Genomic DNA, 21,617 nt, shown 5'->3' on the forward strand with positions numbered 1-21,617 from the left:
CTGAGATACTCTGAGGCGGGAGGGGGGAAAAAAGGAAGTTCTTGATTCAGAAAACCCATCTGATTTGGGAAGTGGTTTCATTTTAAAGGAAAGATTCTTCCTGTGTTGATTCTGCAGCAAGTGGTGGGGGGATGAACACTCCAAAACTGGAGGGTGGTTAATGGAGGTGAGAAGAGGATCTTTTTCTTCTTTTCCTTCCCCCACTGCCCACTAAGTGACTTGTACTCTAAGTATTCTTTTTTTTTTCCCACTAACAAACTGTTTTTCTCAGGAAACCTAAATCTGAGCAGGAAAAAAGTCCTCTCTCAAGGTTTAGCAACATTCCTACCAGTGGGAGAGCTGGCATTAGCAGGACAGATTTGAAAGAACTTATGCTGCTCTGTTAATTTGCGAGGCAGAGAGGTGCTCTTTTTCCTCCATCCCCTCCACACAGCCCCAGAAGTTTGTACGCTTCCCCATGAGTTAGCAATATTTGGTTGCCATGTGATTTGTATGGTAGATATCTGATGCAGGCAATGTGGGAAAAAAAGCAGCATGCAGGAGAGCACCATGTCAGAGCCAGAAGAACTGGTGACTGTGAATAAATAGGTCAAAGTAAAATCCAAACCAGGTGTGATGCCCAAACAGGGCTTTTGCCTCCTCTAGTAGGACTGAAGCTGTCGAGGGACGGCTCCTCTCCGTGCATGAACAGTTACCTCTGAAGCACTCCACATCCTCAGCTTCTGGACCTGTTGCTGTACTCACAACAGGCCTTGAGCAGGACAGCACAACTGGTCCTGACTTCTACCTACCATCTTTCCATGGGACAGCGAGGTAGAGTTTGCGAGAGTGTTGCATGTGCAGAACAGTAAGAAATGACCCTCTGACTTGTTACGCAGTCGGAGCAAGCATCTGTGTACACTTGACACCATTTGGAACAGGCTTCTGTGAGGCTGAAGGTCCTTGACTCACTAGGAAAGGAAGAGCTACTACCTTCCCACGTTCACATTAACTGAATCTGATCTGACATCCTCTGGGGAGAATAACTGTCTCTAAAAGGCTTGATGCGAAAGGTAGGCTAAGGTCCATTTCTCTAGGGCTGTTCAACCTCACAGGGAAAGACACAGATTTCCTTCCCTCTCTCCTTCCCTCTCAGTCTCTTGCATTTGCTGTTATCTGCTATAGGTTCATTTCTGTTCCTGGAGAGGACAAGCTCTTCAATGAACCTCCAGTGAAGAGTGTGAGATATCCCAACCTTAAAGACGTCAAGGTGTGGCAGAAATCCAGAATGAATCCACACAGGCAACTATAGGCAGGGTCACAAATAACCTATGACCTTTAGGAAGAGTCAGTGGCAAACATTTAGCACTCCCTCTCCATGGTCAGTGTCAATATTTTCAAAGCAGCAGCTTATTTGGGAGGGATAAAAGCAAGGAGAAGAGAATGAGTTTTATTAATGCAAAGTGATTTCAAACCATTACACCCATGTCTGCCCTGACCTTCATTACACACAATGTCCATGTTTAAAATTTATCAGAGGACTGTCTTTGGGTTGCAAATTGCCAGGAGTAAACTCAATTTCTGTCTTGAGAGTCTGGGACACATCAGAGGAGAATTCACTGCCCCACAGTCCGGACCAGTGTCTTAGTTCCTGCACTGGGTCTGGGTCCAGCCTATCACCTCCAGTCCTTCCATCATTGTTTTCCACAAAAAAATTGTTTCAGCAATGTTGCAGCTGACATCAAGCAGACAAGCCAACCTAAAGCACTTCACCGAAAGACCTGATCTTTCCTGCCTCAGAGGTAGGTGACATATGCAGGCAGGTTGATCAGGGCTGTTCTTATACATGTGTCTGTGGGCAGGTCAAACAACAGGCACCCTGAAAACACCAAAACGGATGCCTCTGTGCACTGCAGAATTACTCTCAGCCACTCCAACAGACAGCAATGCAAAACCTGTATCTGTGTCTCTCATCCATACTCTTTTCATTCTTAACTCAACTCCTTGGTTCTTCCTTCTTCTCACAGCTTTTCCTGCCTGTCTGTTGAAATCCCTGACTGCCCTGTTTTGACACCTTACCTACTAATTCAGCTCAATGATCACCTCCAACACTTGCATTCTCCTTGTTCTGGTAGCCTTGCTTTTAACAGTGGTTGGCCTTGATGCACTTTAAATGCTTTCAGTTATTTCAGCCAGAGGAGTCTGAATGGGAAATGCACCGTTAAAAAAAAACTGCTTAAGTTTATTTCATGTAAAAATGAAGCATCAGTGAGGTATTTTCTCAGGAGGGTACACAAGAAGTGAGACAGAATCGTATAACTAAACTAAGCCGAGAGCATCTCCCATTTTTTCCAAAGTGCAGGGTAAGTATGTCTTCCTCTCCAGGTCCTTAGTCCCCCCACTCATTCACATGGTGCACAAATTAGCTTGGTTCCAGGCTTACCCTGGAGCAAAACAACCAGTTGTTCTCTTGAGGAAACCTAGACCCAGATGAGAGGTCAGTTTGCTTGAGCATCCCAGACAGGCAATATGGATCTGTAGTGAACACAGGTGGCTACCACCACTATCCCAGCTACGAATGCAACTGGAAATGCCCTTAAGGTAAGTAACACATGTTCTGTGGTAATGGCATGAAAATACCATGAAAGGGCTACACAACCCTCTCATTATTTCAAGCAAAAGAAAGGTGAGGGGGAACCAAAGGAAAAAGCAAAGACAGAGAGAATGAGGGAGGGAGGGAGGGAGGGAGGGAGGGAGGGAGGGAGGGAGGGAGGGAGGGAGGGAGGGAAGGAAGGAAGGAAGGAAGGAAGGAAGGAAGGAAGGAAGGAAGGAAGGAAGGAAGGAAGGAAGGAAGGAAGGAAGGAAGGAAGGAAGGAAGGAAGGAAGGAAGGAAGGAAGGAAGGAAGGAAGGAAGGAAGGAAGGAAGGAAGGAAGGAAGGAAGGAAGGAAGGAAGGAAGGAAGGAAGGAGAGGGAAGAAGGAGAGGAAAAAAGGAGAGGGAAAAAGGAGAGGAAAAAAGGAGAGGAAAAAAGGAGGAAAGCTAGCAAGCATGAAAGCAAGCAAGAAAGAACACAGAAACATTAATTATGCCCCAAGGGCATAGAAACATCAAATGGATCCTAGGGGAGATGAGATTTAAATGCTATGCAGTGTGGTCAGATCTAGCCCATAGCCAGTGGCTCAGAGCACATGGGTTCTCCCATTGGTGTTGTCAACAAGGCCAGCATAGATATAGCCTAGGTCAAATACAGACTAAGCAAGGAGAATTTGACATGCAGCAAAAATCAGCTTACGCTGGAACCTACCCACATTCAGGGGATGGACTTTTATACTGGGCACTGATTCTGGCATCTTCCTCCTTCTAGAGAAACCTGTGGCCTATACATTAAAAACCCCACTATGATGACTGCAGCAACATCTGGGAAAGGAGCAACCCAGATGAGATCAAGGGCATATCTCATGCAGGAATGCTCTCCTTGGAAAAGTGGGAGGCTGGAGGAAGAACAAAAGAACATCTTCCAGGTGGTAAGAGATTGTTTCAACAAGGCAAAGAGTAGAGCTGGGAATGTCCACTCCTTGCTCCCAGACATACCTGGCTCGGAAGTGCAAACAAAGTTCTCACCTGTGCAAGAAGAGATGTCAACAAGGGAACAAGAGGGTTGGGTGGGAGAGGGTGTTGAGGGGCTTACATGATATCCAGGTAAGTGAAGGGTACTGGGACAGGTCAGAAATGTCTTGGGTTAGATTTGGGTTGGATTTGTCCCTTTTTGTCCCCTCTTATCACTCCCTTTCACATCCACCACCCAGCAGGTAAAGCAGTTCCCCTGTGCCTCTGTTGGGAACAAGGACAGGAAGAAGCAGATCCTGGGAAATCAGCACTTCTGATACAGGACTGTGATTAGATCCAGTAATTGCTACTGCCACTGCACATCTTTCCCAGCTGTGGTTATCTCAGACTGGGGCTGTGCAGGTAAGAGGTGGGAATGTGTGCAGTGGGGGCATCCAGGCTGGACCAGCAGTCCTCATCTCACCAAGCATGGGCAGATTAGGCAGACTGCTGCAGAGCAATACTCCAGGCTGTGCCTCCTGTGCCCCGAACCCTTTTTTTCTCCCGCGTTGATTCCTGACTGTACACAGAGAAGACTTCAGTCGGAGATGGAATACTGTTGTTCTGGTGATCACAAAGGGAAATTATCAAAGCAACAGGGTGGGTGCACTTTTCTACTACTTGTCATTGTCTTAAAATAATTGTGTAAATATAAAGGGAATACAAATATTTCCTACTGTTTTCAAGGGGATAAAGAAAATGACAAAGCCAATGCCAAATATTTCTCTGTGCTGAACATGTCAATTGTATTCCCACAACTATCCACAGAGAGACAAAGTACAGGTCTGTACAAATTCAATGGTCCCTTCAGGAGATTTAGGCTGCCATTCAGGTTGGGCTTAGGGATTGCAGTATGTCAGGACAGGGTGTAACACATGATATTGCAAGGATTATAAGCTGCACAGACAGTATTTTGAGGCAAGGTAAAGCAGCACTAGAGCAAAGACAATAACAGGATTTTCCATACAGCTGTTGGAATAAAGTAATCCTTGTCCAGTGTGAGGAGAAACATAGACTGTGACAGCCAGAGCAGTAGCTCAGGATGCAAACGTGCAGGCAGTAAGTAAAGCTACTAGTGCAGAGTACCTGGAGTAGCCTATTCTTGCCTGCTTTTACTAATTCAAGGACCTGGAGTCTATTTTAAAGGTTGAAAGATGGTGATTATAAAAGGCCAGACGAAAAAAACCCCAAAAAACAACCTCTTATAAAGATTACAGGAGGGTCACTTAGAGTCTGAAAAACTTGAATGAAGAGCCAGAGGGATTTTTTTGTTGGACTCAGAAGTGCAGCAAGATTGAAGCTTTATGGCTTTGACAAAAAGAAAGGTAGAAGTCAAGCAGAAGATTTTACTTTGGTAGTTCAGGGAATATTAGTCTTGTAAAACAAAGTAGCTATAGATTTCCTTAGTACTTTAAACAGCTCTTTTCACTTCTCTGATGTAGCCTTCCTAGAAGATACCACAGCTTACCAGTGAAGATATGTTTTAGATCTGGTATTACAAAACATAGTATATCTCACATCTGATAATGTACGAAGAATGCTAGCAGGCAGGGGAGTCAGGTCAAGCAGTTGACACTCAAGTTAGAATTTACATGTGTAATCTCCAGTCCCTGCTACCTCCCCTCTACAATGGGCATGTGAAAAATGTTGTTGAACCATCTGAGCACCTTGTAGGAAAGGATGCACGGTCAGATACTGATCTGCATTTAGCACCGTTAAGTAACAGAGTGGTATCAGTGGGATGGGGGCTGTCACTGGCTGAGAACAAAACGTCTGTAAGAATGGAAACCCATATCAGAATCACTGGGGACTTGCAGAAGTACAGCGAACCAGTTAAGACCAAGCCATAAAAAACGCAGTATGATTCAGAATGTGCAAACAACTTCTCAACTGAGGGAGGTGCAAGTGTGAATCAGCCATCACAAAGAACTCGATGCCCAAAGACCTGTGCCATGGTCTTCTGCTTACCCAGGTATATGGTAGAGAAGTGGAGGAGGTGAAGCTCTTTCAATGCTCCACATAGGAGGATGGAAGTGGATCTGCTATTTTGCCCCAAACTGGACAGGCTGAGTGCAGTCAGACTCTGAAGATAGAGGAGCCTCATGACACAGTGTCAGGAATGGACCACCTCCCCCTGGTCGTAGGGCTGGTCTCTGGAAAAGCCCGCGAGTAAGGCGGGCTGAGTGTTAACTGAGTAAACTCAGTTAACACCGTTTGCAAGTTGAGTTGCTTATGAGTTACGTTTGTAAATGTAGGTAGTTTGTGTTCAGTGAGGCTGGATTGGAAACTTTTTTTTTTTCCCCTAAGCTTTTGCTTGACAGGGTAAAATTAGGCCAGCGAAGCCCTTGGAGTGGCCATGTTAGAAAATGGACCCTGTATGAAGCAGCTCCGCGACCTCTCTGACAGGGACTGCAGAACATCATGGCCCGAGGTGCGTTGCCCCACTTGATTACGATCTGAGCTCTGCATTCAGGGCAGGCTTTTCAGCCGAGCGCGGCAGTCGGTCAGAAACCGCAGCAGTGAGGGGAGAGGGGTGCAGCAACAGGGAGGGGTGGGAGTTCTGGAGAAGAGAAGCAGCAAAGCAAGAACTAAAAGCAGGAGGCAGATGGTACAAAGCTGCGTGAATGGGGAAGTAGGGAGACACAAAAGGGGAATATAGCAAGTGGGGACAGTTTGCAGCCCAGCCAGGCTGAAGCAAATTACTCTCGTCCCTGGTGGAGGCCCAGCACACGCGGAAAAGGTCTCGTGGCCACTCGAGATTGCTGAGCAATAGCTCATGTAAAATAAATCCTACCATGGCCCAGGGTACCTGCTGTGGTACCTTGCCCTGTGTGTGCAAAGAAATAAGCCTCGTGTTCCCCCCCCAGGAGAGGATTCCCCCTGCTACTCCGTCTGTCCTGAAGGACAAGCCTCCTGCTCAGCTCCTGCCCTCCTGTGCGGGGCTGTGAAGCGCAAACATCATTTCTGAAAGAGTCCCCTCACCCTTTTCCTATCCTCTCTGAGGGAGCAGATCCCCACAGAAAGAGGGGGAGAGATGGACTGCTTTGGGTCCTTGTAGAGGGAAAAATGATATCATGCATTTCCTTCCTTGCCCGCTGTCTCACATGGGTGACATGCAAACCCAGCAGAGATGGATCACTCGGAGGTGACCCAGCCCAGGGCCTTGGAAGTCCCTCAGAGCAAAACTGTCTCACTGAGCAATTCTTTCCCATTAGCACCTTCCTCAAACTCAGCAAAGGGAACAAGAAAGCCCAGATGGGTGCCTTGTCTTCCCTCAGCCCTGCTGCGCACACAGAAGGAAACTCATGTCAAGAGCACCTCTTGGTGGTGTGAGAGGACATCAAAGCAGCAACAGATCTGCCTGTGCTCAGTTAAGGGTTATGAGCCGATTTCCTGCAGTTTCCTTCCATTTCCTGCTGTATGTACAGCCAAGTGATTTTAATGCAGCAGATGCCAATTGTTCTCAGAGTGATTACTATATCTGTTACTTGAATGCAATATCCCCTTTTTAACAATTTGAATATGATGGAAAGAAACACCCTAAAAGCCTTTATGTAGATTCTTATTGTCCCTTCACAGAGGTGCTGGCAGAGGAGGAATGTTTATGGACTCGCACCACAGACCTATTCTTCCAAAAGTAATTTGCCCAGAAGTGGGCTGGAGATGTACCTTCTTGCCAGGACTTCTACACGGCTCACAGTTTGCCCTGCAGAACTATAGTGTCTTTGACATGGGGCTCACCTGGACATGGGGTCTCAACAACAGTCTTCCTTCTTGACTGATTTTAACTTGTTGTCTTCTTCCCCACTCACTTCCACACTGCCAATCCCACAAGCCCATATGCCAGACTACAAGGACAAAAGTACACACTGGCATTCAGCAGATCAGCAGTCCTTGTTTGTCCCTGCCACCAGGTCCTACTGTGCTGGTTTTCCATCCAGTCTCACTTAGCCTGAATCCCATCCCTAACCCCAGTATCCTCACATGACTGTTACTCTGTCCCAAGTAAGACTCAATGTATTCTCCAGCTCTCTCCAGCTCTTTTCCCCTCAGTCCCTATCCTTCCCACCCCAGGTGTTCACTCTCTGTTCTTCCCACCCTGCTTCTCCCCAGGCACATAAGGGTTATTGGAAACCGTCAGAGGAAAGATCTGGTGAAAACATAAATGTTCCTTTGGAGAAACTGATTCCAAATGCAGTTTTAACAATGCCCAGAAAGGGGTTAGTTTCCTGCTTGCCTGTCCCAGGCTGCCTGCCCAACCTAGAGCTCCTTGAATCCCTAGGGACTCCACCAGCTTCAGCTCCCTGGGCCCTCACTTGTCACCCAGGTGTCTTCCACAGAGAGCTCTCAATGGCGCCAGTTGCCCAGGGAACTGTAATGGTTTTTCTTCATCCACCAGTAGCATTCTCTAGAGCCAGATATATCTGCCTTCTCTTCTGACAGAGTCCCTATCTTCTGGCCCACTATATTCTGTGCCTGCCTGCCCTTCCCAGCTCCTGCTGCTGCTTTCCCTCCAACAGCCTTTGTCACTCTCCCTTCCGTCCTTCTCTGACCTGTATTCCTATGGCCTGTTCCTGCTCTCACTTGCAGAGGAGCTAGTGGGTTTCCTTCCTCCCCCTTCCCTACCACCCACAGAGGGAACACCTAGTACAGCTGGTCACTCTGTGCTTCTGAAATGGCCGCAAGACTTGGAAATGTTCCACAGTTGAAGGTTTCTGGGTTGCGGCCAGCGCTGAGTGACAGAAAGGAGAGCTCTCCTCCCAAGCAGGTCAGTTCCAACAGCCTCCTGTAGCTGCAGAGCACAAAGATCACCAGCCTTTGGAGAAACACTGTCCCTCAGAGTTCCTTCCTTCAGGAACATCTCAACTGTTCTTGGTCTAACTGGCCTCTTGACAAAGCCTGGAAATGCTAATTAATTCTGTGTCACCACATCCCTTCTTCTATAAAATGCATGTCCTGTCCACCCACTCATCAGTTCAGGGTGGAGCACACAGATGTGCACATATATGCACTTTTCCAGGCTTAGTGTTGCATGGAGGGAGAAGGAAGGAAGAGAAGGCAGACTCTCATTTTGAGAAGGGAAAGGAAGGAGTAGAGCGTCCTGGAATCTTTCTGCTCCTTGTTTCTTCTTTATTAGGGTGATTGCTTCCTTCTTCTCCTTGCTGCTTAGCTCTAAAATTCTTTTATCTTATGAGGACAATGAGGACAGGCTGAGAGAATTGGGGCTGTTCAGCCTGGAGAAGAGAAGGCTCTGGAGAGACCTTATTGCAGCCTTCCAGTACTTAAAGGGGGCTTGTAAGAAAGATGGGGACAGACTTTTTAGCAGGGCCTGTTGCAATTGGACAAGGAGTAATGGTTTTAAATTAAAAGAGGGCAGATTTAGACTAGATATAAGGAAGAAATTTTTCCCAATGAGGGTGGTGAAAGACTGGCACAGGTTGGCCAGAGAGGTGGTAGATGCCCCATCCCTGGCAACATTCCAGGTCGGGTTGGACACGGCTCTGAGCAATCTGCTCTGGTTGAAGATGTTCCTGCTCACTACCGGGGGTTTGGACTAGATGACCTTTAAAGGCCCCTTCCAACCCAAACCATTCTCTGATTCTCTGATTCTATGACAAGATGGAAGAGGTCTGGCAGCAGCTCCCACTGGCTGCTTTTGCACAGAAGTAGAGGAGAGGGTGGATAGGGAGAAGCTGGTTTGCAGGGGCTCCTCTCATCCACCAGTCTTGGCTCTCAGTACTGGCAGGGGAGAGAAAACAGTTCATTACATCCATTGATGCATTTGCTCCACTTCATGGTGAACACACAGGTTCACACAATACTTCTTTGTACTAGTAATGCTGGCAGGTGGGGAAGTGCAGCAGGACCTTATCACCACAGGAGAAGAGGGATATCGCAGCCATGGGGTGGCTGCTGCTTCCTAGAGGCTGCTTAACTTCCTTGTTCAGCCTTCACAGAAAACATTGTTCCTTGTGATATTTTGCCAATGACACTCAGGGCACTGGGAAGACCTGAAAAACCTTTGTTGCCCCACATCACCCCACTACTCCCACTTCAGATTTCCTTCCCTGCTTATACCTCCTCCTAAGTTCGGATGAGGGAGGGAGGAGGAAATACACCCCTTCCCTTTCTCACCCCGCTTCTAACCCTTTTTCAGATCCCCTGAGAAAGCACTTTGGTGAGCATTTTCCCACCAAAATGAGGTGGGAAGGGAGTAGGTGAGACATGCGGGAAGAAAAAAAAAAAATTACAGCAGTCATGGTCCCAACCATGAAGTCATGCACGCCCCGCCTTCAGCTAACGGCCTTGGCCGCAGAGCTGCTGCTGTGGTGGGAGGGGAGGAGGGACCGGAGGGTGATCGTTGAGTAAAGTTCCCTCTTCTACTTCCTCCCTCCCTGCAACCTGCCGTTCACTGCAGCACAAGGGCTGATACCCAAATTTGCCTGTCCTCCCTGCTGTTTGCCTTGGCCTGACTTTCCTTTCCCCCAGGCGCTGTCCTCCACCACAGGACCGGAGACATGCAAGCCATCAAGTGTGTCGTGGTGGGAGACGGGTAGGTACCCCACCGGTTTGCTGTGGATGCGGGGAGGGAGGGGCGGTGACAAGGGGCAAGAAAGAAGGCGGCTGCTTGGTGAAACTTCCTCAGCTTTGCTTCTGAGCTCCTGCAGACTGTATTCTCTCTCTTGCTCGCTCTTCCCTCCCCAGGGCAAGGGACTTTCCTCTGGGGAGGGTGTGGAAGAGGGCATTTTGAAGGGCATCTGCAAACGGGGTGTGGAAAGTGGAGCAAGTCTGTCCCATGCACAGGAGGTGGTGGTGTTGCTGCCAAATTCAACCTGTAGGCCGGAGTCAGATTTAAAACCCAAGAGGTGCAAGCACTCTCCTGCAGGTGAATGGCTCCTTGAAAGCCTTCTGCTCACTGGGGCTGACTGAGAGAGAGCATGGCCTATGGCCCTGATGAGATGTCCGCCAGTACCTCTGCGTTCAGCTTTTCTCAGCACACTAGCCCTGTATCAGGGTGTGGGGGAGACTGTTTGGCAAGGGGTTTCTGTGGGCACAAGGAGGAGGAGCTCTTTCCACTGCGACAGGCACGAGTATATGCCGCTTTGGGAGTGGGAGGTAACACAATCTTGCCTTCACAGCATGATGGCATCACTGCCCATGTCCCATGATCCCTGGAAATGGCCCGATCCAACCCATCAATAACTGAAGCAGTCAGTACTGTTGAGGGCGGGAGGGGTGGGGTGGCCAGGGCCTCTTCTTGCCCTGTGGGATGAGTAGATGCAGGGAAGGGAGGCGAGGAGAGTCCGCATTTGGTATGGAGTAGGTTAATTCATTTCCCAGCTAGGAGCTGGCCAGACTGTTATCTGGGGCAGCTATCAGGTAGCAGATGAAGAGACATTTGCAGCAGCCCTGCTCACCACAGTCACTTCCTCCTTCAAAACTTGGCCGGGGAAGAATACATCTGCAAACATAACAGTACAGGTTAGACATACTCCATATTCTCAGGGGCTGGGACAAGGGGTAGGGGAGAATGGACAAAGAAGGACAGAGCCCCAGACAGAGTTACCTCTAAGAAAAGTCCCCTAAAGGGTGCAAACTAGAGCTGGATGAACAACTCCAATGAGCATTTATCTGATGCCCTGTTAACCCCCCAGTTTCCCCCTCACACATTGCACCAACCCTGTAGCCATCTCTCAAGGCAGCATTCCCCTCATATCATGGCTAACCCAACAACACATCCTGCTCTAAACCCCTCTGATCACAACTCCTTTTTAATGTCTTCTGTCCCATCATTTTACTTCTCTGTACACTGCACCTCCCCTCTCACCATCTTGCAACACAACAGTAGTCCAGTCATCCCCCCATTGCTCTGAGCTCTTGGTTCACCCCCCTTCACATCCCTCCCAGCCATATCAGCCATGTCACCCGCCCTCGGCTCAACCTTACTGACCACAGGACCCTCTGCTGTCGCTCTGCTAAGCTCTTTGTGTCACCCCACAGCTGTTCTGGCCCCATAGCCCTCTCCATCACACATCACCGACCTCTTAACACTCCCTGAGTTCCGTCCCAGGATCCTGCACGTGACACTAATCTCACCTTGTCTCTCATTTTTGCTGTAACCTTCACCCCTTCACTGACCCTTGGTGCTTCTCTCCGTCCAACCACTCTAAGAACCCTGCCATGACTGACCCCCCCAGCCCTGCAGATCTCCTGAGCCGTTCCCTGTAGAGCTTCAGGAAGCCTCCACAGCCCTCCTTCAATATCTCGATGATAAGAGGGAAGCAAGGGAGCTGGGGAAAGAGAAGGGACTCAGAGAGGAGGATCTAAGAAAGGGAGGGGGCAGAAGGAAGAAACAAGTGTGAGAGCATACCGAAGGCTCAGTTTCCTCCTCAGCTACCTCACAGTGCAGTGACCGAGGCTGGTGCCTCAGGACCAGGGTGAAGATGCCAGCTGTGCCTGTCAAGGGCACACAAAAAGGCAGGGCTGCAGCTCTGCAGCAGCAGACTTTGCAGGTGCAGCTGAGATGGTCCCCAGCAGCGGGAATCCAACCTTCCCCCCAGGAAAGGTGTCTCCCTCATCCTGCAGCTGTGCTCATGGGCTGACGGAGGCCGGTTACTCTCACCACCTCCATTTCACACATGCTGCAACTGAAGCATGGCCAGACTTTCGCAGGCCACAGAGACCTAAAAAACAGCAGGCCAGCAGGAGAATGGTTCTCCTTTCCACACCTGTCCTGGCTGCTCTCCCAGTTTCTGTCGTCTTCTTCTTTCCCTCACCACAGGCTTCATCTTGCCCACGGCACCTTCTCCTCCCCTTGGTAGCCTGACTGCCCACTTCCCATCTCCCTCACACCGATGCTCTCACCCAGCCTGGGCTGTGCCGCTGCCCTGGCTTGCTCGTGCTGCTCCCTGCTGCAGCATGGGTGTGGGGGAGGCTGAGGAGGGGGGAAGCACCGGCTTCTAGCTCAGAAACACCACCAGCAGCCTCGGTCAGCCACAGGGAGAGGTGCCTTGCTGGCTGCTTACGGCTTTCTCTATGGGTGATGCTGCAGCTTACCACAGACAGGTGAGACTGGAAGGAGTTGCAGGAGTGCCTGTGTTCAGGGGCTGTGGCCAACTCGGCAGCTTTGTCCTGGCACTCCTGCACCGAATCAATACACCTGCCCTGGCTGTGAGCGCACAGCACTGTGCACACACTGGGAAAAGGGCTCTCACCTCCATCTCAGAGTGGATGCGTTTTAGCTGAGTGATCTCTGTACCAGACTGTAAAAACAAGCCTTCATGCTCAAAGGCAACAAATATTTCTGGGTGACATCCTGTCTTTCTTCCTGCTGTTTGCCTAACCCATGGTTATGTGCTCTCCAGTCCTGCAAGTGTGTTTCTGCTTCCACGGGTCTCCTGACAGGGCTGGCTTAGAGGCATGGGAGGATTTCCCCATCCCCATCTCACCGTAGCAAGACTGCTTGCACTACTGTGACCTCCTGATATTTTTTTCTTTCTCTTCCAGAGCTGTGGGGAAAACCTGTCTCCTTATCAGCTACACCACCAATGCCTTCCCAGGAGAATACATCCCTACTGTGTGAGTAACACATAAACAGGTCCTGGGGTGGGTGGGAGGCATGGAAAGCAGGATGTGAAGGGGTGCAGAAACACCCTGTTCTGCACTCTGGAGGCAGGGTCACAATCTCCATGCCAGCAGAGGAAGGGCTGCCAAACCAGAGAAGATGCCTCTACACTTCGGATCTGTCACCTTTCACCAGAAGCACGAGTGGCCTTATAAAACCCTGGTATAAATGGGGTATTTGGGAGACACAAACCAACGCAAGGGTCTATCTGCCTGCTAAGTTTACAAATAGTAGATTGGGTCCTGCTAGGCAAAACAACCAGGCACCAGGCTACAAAAATTAAGCCAGACTCAAAAGAAGGCTGTTAGCTGGACAGGGCTTCCCACTTATTTCCTTGTCCAAGGCACCCACTGTCATTGGAGCAGGCATTGATAATCCTGATGGTAAGAGTGCAGGATTCAGCTCAGTGCTGCAGCAGAAGCACTATGCAATCCAGAGGATGTACGCATGAGGCTGGGACAGACCTGCAGACTGCTGGAATAAGGAGCAAGCTTAGAGTTGCTTTAGTTTGAGTGGTCAGATACATTTGTCTTCCCATGGTGCATGGTGATATGCCTGGGGACGCACACCACACGTACTCATACCACACCCCTGAGGTGTGGAATATGACTACACGATCCCTGAGATGGGAAAAGGAGCTAGGCGCAGTGTGTCAGACTGACAGCTCAGGTTCAGATTCCTTGGGTACAGGAAAACCTCAGAGCCTCCCTTTTATCTCCAGAACAATTTGCAACACACATTGCAAAAAATGGCTGTAGGAGCAAGAACTCATCCTTTCTCAGAAGCTGGTTTGTGGAAGGGCACCATCCCTTCCTAGCACGTAGCCATGAAGTGGCCATGCGTTTTGTGTGTCACACACCATTTCTCCCTCTGTCTGAGGCTTGTGTCGGGAGATGAGAAAAGGAGGCCATTTTGTGTTCCTGGACTGCATGGCTTATCTTACAAGGGTGGCATGTGCCATGAGCACATTCACAAGGTCTTTGTGGTGGTTCGTTCCTATCACTGGTTTCCCTCACCTCAACCTGAAAAAAAATATACCAAAAGGAAGAGGAAATAAAATTTTCTAGGATGAGGGGAGGAACACCTCTATTAATTTAATAGCCTTTTTTCCCATTAAGTCTTTGATCCCAAGCATGCAATCCTGACAGCTGTTCTCAAGTATTTCGTGCTAGGTTGTCAAAGAGTAAGGGGACACACCTTGGCATATTGGCCTCACTTCCAGCCGGGGTGTTGAGGAGTGCAGGGCTCTGGGGGAGCTACACAGACATGGGCTTCTTCATTTTTAAGAAGAAAGCTGAATTTTAGAGCATAAAAGAAAGATGGGGCTTGGCTAGAGCAGACACAATTGTGGGAAGGATACTGGGGAAATTAATGGGAAACTGAAGGGTTTATGGATCTGCACACAATGTAGGAAAGGTGGAGCTGCAGCCAAGCACCTGTCCAGGACAGCTGGGTGATGGGGAACAGGTTGATGCTGAGTGGGAAGTATGTAAGGTAGAGGTTCCCAGAAAACCAGAATCATTCATGTGAGCTGAGGAGTCACTACCCTTTGCTCTGGGGTGCACTCCAGTGAACTCCACCTACACTACTGGAGGTGTAGGCTCTTCTCTTCTCCTGTGTGAGCCATGGCCTATGTCTCTGCATTTCAGGTTTGATAACTATTCCGCCAATGTGATGGTTGACAGCAAGCCTGTAAATCTGGGGCTATGGGATACTGCTGGACAAGAGGATTATGACAGGCTGAGGCCTCTCTCTTATCCGCAGACGGTGGGTCATGCTCCATGCCCCTCCTCCCTTGTTCCTCCCTCAGGTATGCCTCCGTCCCCCACTGCAAAAATCAACATTTCCTGCAACACAGTGACAAGATTGTTCTCATCTCTCTCTGTCCTTTCTGGGAATACCTCTGTTGATATACAAGTGCCTTGAAATCCTAAAGGTAAAAGACATTTAAGGGTATTTTGGACCTTTATCTAAACTTTGTTACTGGGACAACTTTGCAAGAAAACAGATCTTCAAAGATACTGTGAGTCCAGCTGACACTGATTTCAGTGTGGGACACATGCCTTACACAGCCCTAGTAAAAAAACCTCCCCTTTCAAAGCTAAAAGAACCTCGGGGAAATTAGGAGCTGAGGCAGGAGGTTCTCTCATTTCTGTGAACCCTGCTATTGTGGCTTCTGCCTTTTAAAAAAGATCTGATGTGTGTTTGATCTGCTGATGCTTCAAACTAAGCCCAAGCCTCTAACAGAGCAAATGGATGCCTCTCTCAGACACTTCATTCACCAGTTTTTCACCGTGTTGACAGAGTTTCAAGATCAGCCTCCATGGAGGACGTTGTTCCAAGCAGCCTCTTGGCAAGCTCAGAAAGACCCTGCTGCTTCAGGTGTTGGTCTGAAGGTTGCCATTGCAACCAAAAGGGTTAGGAATTGAGGGCACTACTTGTTTCAGCTAGGTTCAGGCACCTGGAAGTCAGACACGTGGTGTAAGCTACTTGTCTAGGCTCCTTCTGCAGTCTGTTCAAGCAGGCACATTTCTCAATAACATGCTTGCACCCACCCTGGGATATATCCCAAAGAAAGGTGAGTGAAATGTTCTACAAGGTACTTGGATGTACTCCAAGTTGTAGAAGTATGGAAATGGATAGGTTGGGCCTGACACCCTTGTTTTAGCTAGGTGAAGTTGGATGAAATAAATATAACCCTGAAGAGATGGTTTTGTTTGGCTTTGTTTTGTTTTCTTTTTAATGGAAGTCTAAATTCTGCCATGCCCAGGAGAATCGCTTACGTGGATAACAAAGACTCTGCCGCATCTGCATCCTGCGTGTGCAGTTTTTGGGCTGAGCCTAGCTCTGGCTCAACAGCAGGCAAAATTATTCTGGCCTGAAAGCTCTCTGGTGTTCTGCGAGAAATGAGCAGGACACCGTCAGGCTGTTTCCCATGAGGGTGAGCGTGCCTACCGCAAAAACCCCGTCCTCATAGTTAAACGTTTGGTTCTTCTGATAATGGTGGCTATGGTTACCATGAGTCAGGGAAGCAAATATCCTTCTCTCCTCTAGAGGCAATTAGCAGCAGTCAGGACTGTGTTACACGGAGAGAGACAGTTTTCCCTAGCATGACCCTCTGCTGCAGGGGGAGGATGCTGCCCACCAAGCCCTTCTCTCCCCTCTCTGCCTCCTGTCATGCAATCCCATGCTCTCATCCTAACTCTGCACCATGGTTGTATGCCTACAGGATGTCTTCCTGATCTGCTTCTCCCTTGTCAGCCCGGCATCTTATGAAAACGTCCGTGCTAAGGTGAGACAGAAGTATCCCAGTCCATCAGGGGTTGAGGAGGGTGAGATTGGTGGTGGTCTTGTAGAGATAGTGACTGTGAATGGAGACTGCTAATAAGACATCAATATTCAGAGAGGTAATATCTTCTTTGTGTCAATCAGAAGGAACTAAAATATCAGCCTCCTTCAAGTATCTTTTCTGGGTCATATCAAAAGCGGCGGCCAACCCAATTAAAGGGCTAGTATTCATCTTGCTGTGCTATTGAACTGTAAGACCACAGGCTTATGTTCTGATGGCATCCTTTCAGCCAAGACTGACACAGCACAGACACGCTGGACCAGTGCATAGGGTATGAGAAGGAGGTAGCCACAGCCTTTGCATGGGAAGTGAGGAAAGAAGGAAGAGATAGATGGAGAGGAGAACAACATAGTATTTCCTTCCTACCACTTTCAGGTTCCTACCTGGGTTTCAGGGAGCCATGAACGGTGGAGAGCAGCTTGTGCTGTTGCTTAACAGAATTTGAGCTCAAGGATTTTGCCTACGAACCAGCAAGAGGGACTGGTCAGGGCCAGGCTATAGTGCCCAACACTGGATGGAAGAGTTGTGAGGAAAGACAGGTTGTTCACTCTCCTGCTGACATTTTTTCAGGGATGCCTCTTTGTTTCCCTTGTGCATGCCCATATGCTCACCTCTTTGCCATTTTGCTCCCTTGCTAGTGGTTCCCTGAGGTGCGGCACCACTGCCCTAGCACGCCCATCATCCTTGTGGGCACAAAGCTGGATCTTCGTGATGACAAGGACACCATTGAGAAGCTGAAGGAGAAGAAGCTATCCCCCATTACATATCCTCAGGGCCTTGCTCTGGCCAAGGAAATCGGTATGTGCTTGGGACAACATCTTGGACCTAGTGAAAGGCAAGAGGCATAAGATAAGGTCTTTCCCTCAACCTAATGAGGCTTCCTTAGAGGCATCTCACAGTGGTATCTATCTCTGAGGGACCCAGAGAGACACTTCAAGATTCATGGGACAAAATGTGCTTCAGGAGGCTCGGGAAAGAGATCTGCTCCTTGAGGAAGCCTCAGCCCCTCAAGCCTCTGTTTTCTGCCTCTCTCTGGACACTATCCTACACACACTCACAAATACACATTTGCACATTCCCCTCCCCTTTTACTCTGCTATTTCTATCTGGGTCAATATTTTTCTGTGAAAGCCGCAGCTGCTCTGTGGGCAGAGGCCTCTCCTCCACATCCGGAAAGAGGCAGAAGACTGAGTTTTCTAACATCTCTCAGGAAGAGTTGCAACTGCAGCTTCCTGTCCCTGCCTCTGACTACGGGGGCTTATACATGCAACCCTGGGTATGCGTGTGTCACCCCACCATTCATCTCAGGGGCATCAGCTCCCTCCTGTATTTTGTTACAAGCACAAATTCCTGTTCCAGGTAATCTCTTTTCTCACATGCAGCATGCAGAGGCAGCAGAGAGGGTAGGAAACACAGCTTGAAGGAGAAGTTTTCAACCAGGGATTCAGAGGAGAGGGTGTCCCAACCAGGATAACATAGCCAGCCTCACACAATGGCTCTGCTCTGGCTACCAAGGTGGAGAATAGGCAAACCCTGGTCTTGCACAGCTGGCAAGCTTTGTCTTGAAGTCAAGACTGCCTGACTGAGTGAAGTGTGTCCTGACAATGCTTAATGGCTTTGATCACCTGAGCTGTGTTTATTCAATTCAGGCAAGATCCAGGTGCCTTGCTCTTCAGCACAAGGTTTCTGAGAATTTGGGGGTACAGAGACCTAAAAGGGAGGTGCCACGTGATTTGAGATGCCACCAGAGGTGCTTGACACTCAAGGCCTGAGAAGACCTGAGACCTCATCTCAAGACAAGAGTCAGGGAGTCTTTAGGTGATGTGTATGTGCCTGAGGACACTGTAAAATGGGCACTGAGGGAGGAGGGTGTTGTGGCTGTGAGGTGATGGGAGCCAGAAACGTACCGGTGATACAGGCACATGCACCTCTTCCTGCTTGACACAATCTGTGGTATTCCTCCTGCGCGTTTCTCTCCTGAGGGCCCTTCGCAGCAGACTCCTGGGTGCCCCCACTGCCTGCACCAGCTCCTCCCTCTGCATTACAGCACCTGCTTTCCTCCCGACAGACTCTGTGAAGTACCTCGAATGCTCAGCTTTGACGCAGCGTGGCCTCAAGACGGTGTTTGATGAGGCCATCCGAGCAGTCCTCTGTCCGCAGCCCACACGGACAAAGAAACGAGTATGCAGCCTCCTCTAAGCGAGTAAGTCTGAGAGGATCCCCAGGAGTGACACCAGTGGCCCCTTCCTGCTCCTGAAAAGTCAGGGTCGCTGGGTTCCTACGACCTGCTGTAGCTGGTGGGATGGGTCACTCTTAGCAAGAGAGAGGGAGACAGCAGTCCTGCCTGGGGGAAGGACAGGACATGGCATGATGGAGCACACAGGCCCCCGAACCACTTCCCCCTCCTTGCTGCCTGCTCATGGGCAGGTTTGCCCCCATCTCCTGGTGCAGGGGAGCCCAGAATTTTTCACCTCGGCCCTCACAGAGCAGAACTGTCTGTCACCTTCTGCCACAGAAGAAGCAGCATCCAGGCTGCCCGAGGGATGACCTGCTGTGAGACCTGTGAAGCCACAGCCTTTCGTTATAGGGAAGAAAAAAAAAAAAAAAGCTGTTCCTTATTCATGGCAGTTGCCCAACGGCCCTTCCCCTGACCAGGCCCTGCTCACCTCAGGGGGGTTTCTGTGTTGCTGTTCATTGGCAGGCAGCAGCTTCTCACCCGGGACACCTTTACTCCTCATGCTGTCCCCACCTGCCCTTTCCCTTCAACTCAAGGCAGCAGAGGGAAGAGAGGCTTCAGGACAAGACAGAGCCTGAGGAGCAAGAAGAGCGAGAGCTTTCTAGCTGGGACCCTGCCCCTTCGTTCTCCCACCACCCCCAGGGCAGAGGGAGGGAGAGCAGGAAAATAGCTGAGATGGTTTCATGAGGTCTGTCATGTTTTTGGCTACAGATCCCAGCCCCGTCCTGATGCCAGGCTCTGCCCAGCACGCAGGAGAGCAATGGCTCCAGCATCCCAGAGCTCAGTACCTTGTGGCGGTCACTGCGCTTTTTACTTCCGCTGGCTTGAAAGACCGTTGTGGGTCTGTAGCACTGGTTTGTCCATTTGCACAACTTCCCCACACTCGTCCCACCCCAGCTACCCCTTCCCTTCCTCACCAACCCCTGAAGTTACAACGTAGTGAATAAGACCCAATAAACAGACTGTACATTCTTGCCATGTCTGTGGTGTGTTGCACCTCAGGGGGACACAGCCCTGAAGCAGTGAGGAATGGGACAGCTAGGATGGAGGCACCTGCCATCTGTGCCCCTCATCGGCAGTGGCAACCCCGGCAGCACCATACTGAGCTTGGTACCAGGGACACCCATCCATAGACCTATCCTTCTTCCCATAGGATGAAGAGACAAGGCCTGATTCATGCGCCGAGTTGCTAAGTTCTCAGCTGAGCCCACTGCATTTCTCAGAAAAGTGCCAATATTGTGTGTCAGACAAAGGCAGCGGGGTGGTTACACCTCAGCTTTTGCTCTTCCTCTTCTTAGCCTCCATGTGTTCAAAGGAGAAGTTGTCTCCCCTCCGAGACATACAGAAGATGAGATGCAGGCTTGGGGAGGGGACACCCAGGCCCAGACTCCCCTCCATGGGGACTGCCCCTGCAGGTTGCTGGGGACACCCTTTCACCAAAACATTTCTGCATTAACGCTCCTAAGCTCACGTCACACACAGTCATATCGGCACCAGCACTCACTCAGGCTGCCAGGCACAGGCAGAGCGAGAACAGGAAGGGGGGGCGGGGGGGTGGGGGAAAAGAGCAAGGAATGAGTCACCATTCCAGACAAATTGCCTCCAAGTCACTAAAATTAAGCTGAAGAGAGTGGTCCCAGTGGTACTATGGATCTGGCAGCTGTGAGCACCTGCCTTCCCGATGCATTGCAGGGACTTGAGAGTAAGAAGCGTTACAGGATGGCTGCTACAGCCACTGCTTGTGGGAGGGAGGAGGGCTCAGGGTGCAGTGATTGGCACTGCAAAATCCTGCAGTCCTAGGAGGGCATAGAGAAACGGTGGAGTTGAGCCAGCTTACCGCTCCTTGATGCAGCACCACTTCTGAGTTTCAAAGGCTCCGTCCCGCACTGAGGAGGTGCATGGGTAGTGTCAGCAACAACGTGCCACAGTGAAGCCCCTGAGGTAGCCTGCTGCCAGGGAAATTTCTGCAAATTCAATTCATGGTCGGATCTGAGCAAGGCAGTTAATTTGGTGATGTGACACATTATCCACTGATAATGTCCAGAGCAACCCTGGAGGACATCCTGTGGCAGCGAGTTCCACAAATGTCTGCACTGCTGCCGGATGAATTGACCAAGCTTCATCCAAAAGTACTGTAAATTGTGTCAACGTAAGTCCAGAAGAGCAGAAACGAAGTCTCTAGTGTGGGCATATACCTGTGACAAGGGACACAAAACCCTTGAAACTGGGATCTAGCCTCCCTTAAATATCCTAACCGTTACACAAACCAATGAACTCCCACTGGGTTATTACTTCCTCTCCAGTTTTCAAGCCTTGGCTTTTACCTTCTCAGTCTGCCCTGTCCCCTATCACATACAGCAACACAGAGAGGAGAGGCTCACCATGTGCATGAAACAGAACCGATGTATCTGCCTCCCTGTGGAGGTAGGTGCACAGTCTGAGCTCTCCTTCCAACCCAACTCAAGCAGTTTGCACAACCCCGGTGGAGCTGAGGCAGAGAATGGGGCAGGACTCCGAGCATTGAGGAAGCAAGCTGGAGACCTGGAAGTTGTGACCCTGTGACTGTGCTTATGCTGACAAGTCCTGCAAGGCGTAGCTGGCCTGGGTAGAGCTCTGCTGTTGCATGGCTCTGAATCTTTTTTCTAAGACATGAGCTTGGGGGCAACCTGCACGGTGCTGCAGATACCTGCCCGGCCATGACAAAGATAGCCACTGGGTGCTGCCCATGCCATTCCTTCCCCGGCGAGGCCTCATCTCAATGCAAGAGAGCATTGTGGACAAGATCTAGGCTAAGGTGTCCTGACAGCTTTGAAGCCTTGTAC

The 21,617-nt window shown here is 49.8% G+C and overlaps 1 protein-coding gene across 1 annotated transcript; it reads left to right on the plus strand.

Moving 5' to 3' along the window:
- Positions 1 to 10,103: 10,103 nt before the first annotated feature.
- Positions 10,104 to 19,840, plus strand: RAC2 (Rac family small GTPase 2; the record flags this gene model as incomplete). The annotated part of the gene is made up of 7 exons (XM_082014293.1): positions 10,104 to 10,138; positions 13,093 to 13,164; positions 14,860 to 14,977; positions 16,440 to 16,502; positions 17,198 to 17,357; positions 18,628 to 18,762; positions 19,507 to 19,840. 6 exons carry the CDS (start codon positions 10,104 to 10,106, stop codon positions 18,756 to 18,758), a joined length of 579 nt encoding a protein of 192 aa, XP_081870419.1. The 3' UTR covers positions 18,759 to 18,762; positions 19,507 to 19,840.
- Positions 19,841 to 21,617: the final 1,777 nt, after the last annotated feature.

The sequence above is a fragment of the Phaethon aethereus genome (assembly GCF_964289735.1).
Source record: "Phaethon aethereus genome assembly, chromosome: 1".
NCBI lineage: Eukaryota > Metazoa > Chordata > Aves > Phaethontiformes > Phaethontidae > Phaethon > Phaethon aethereus.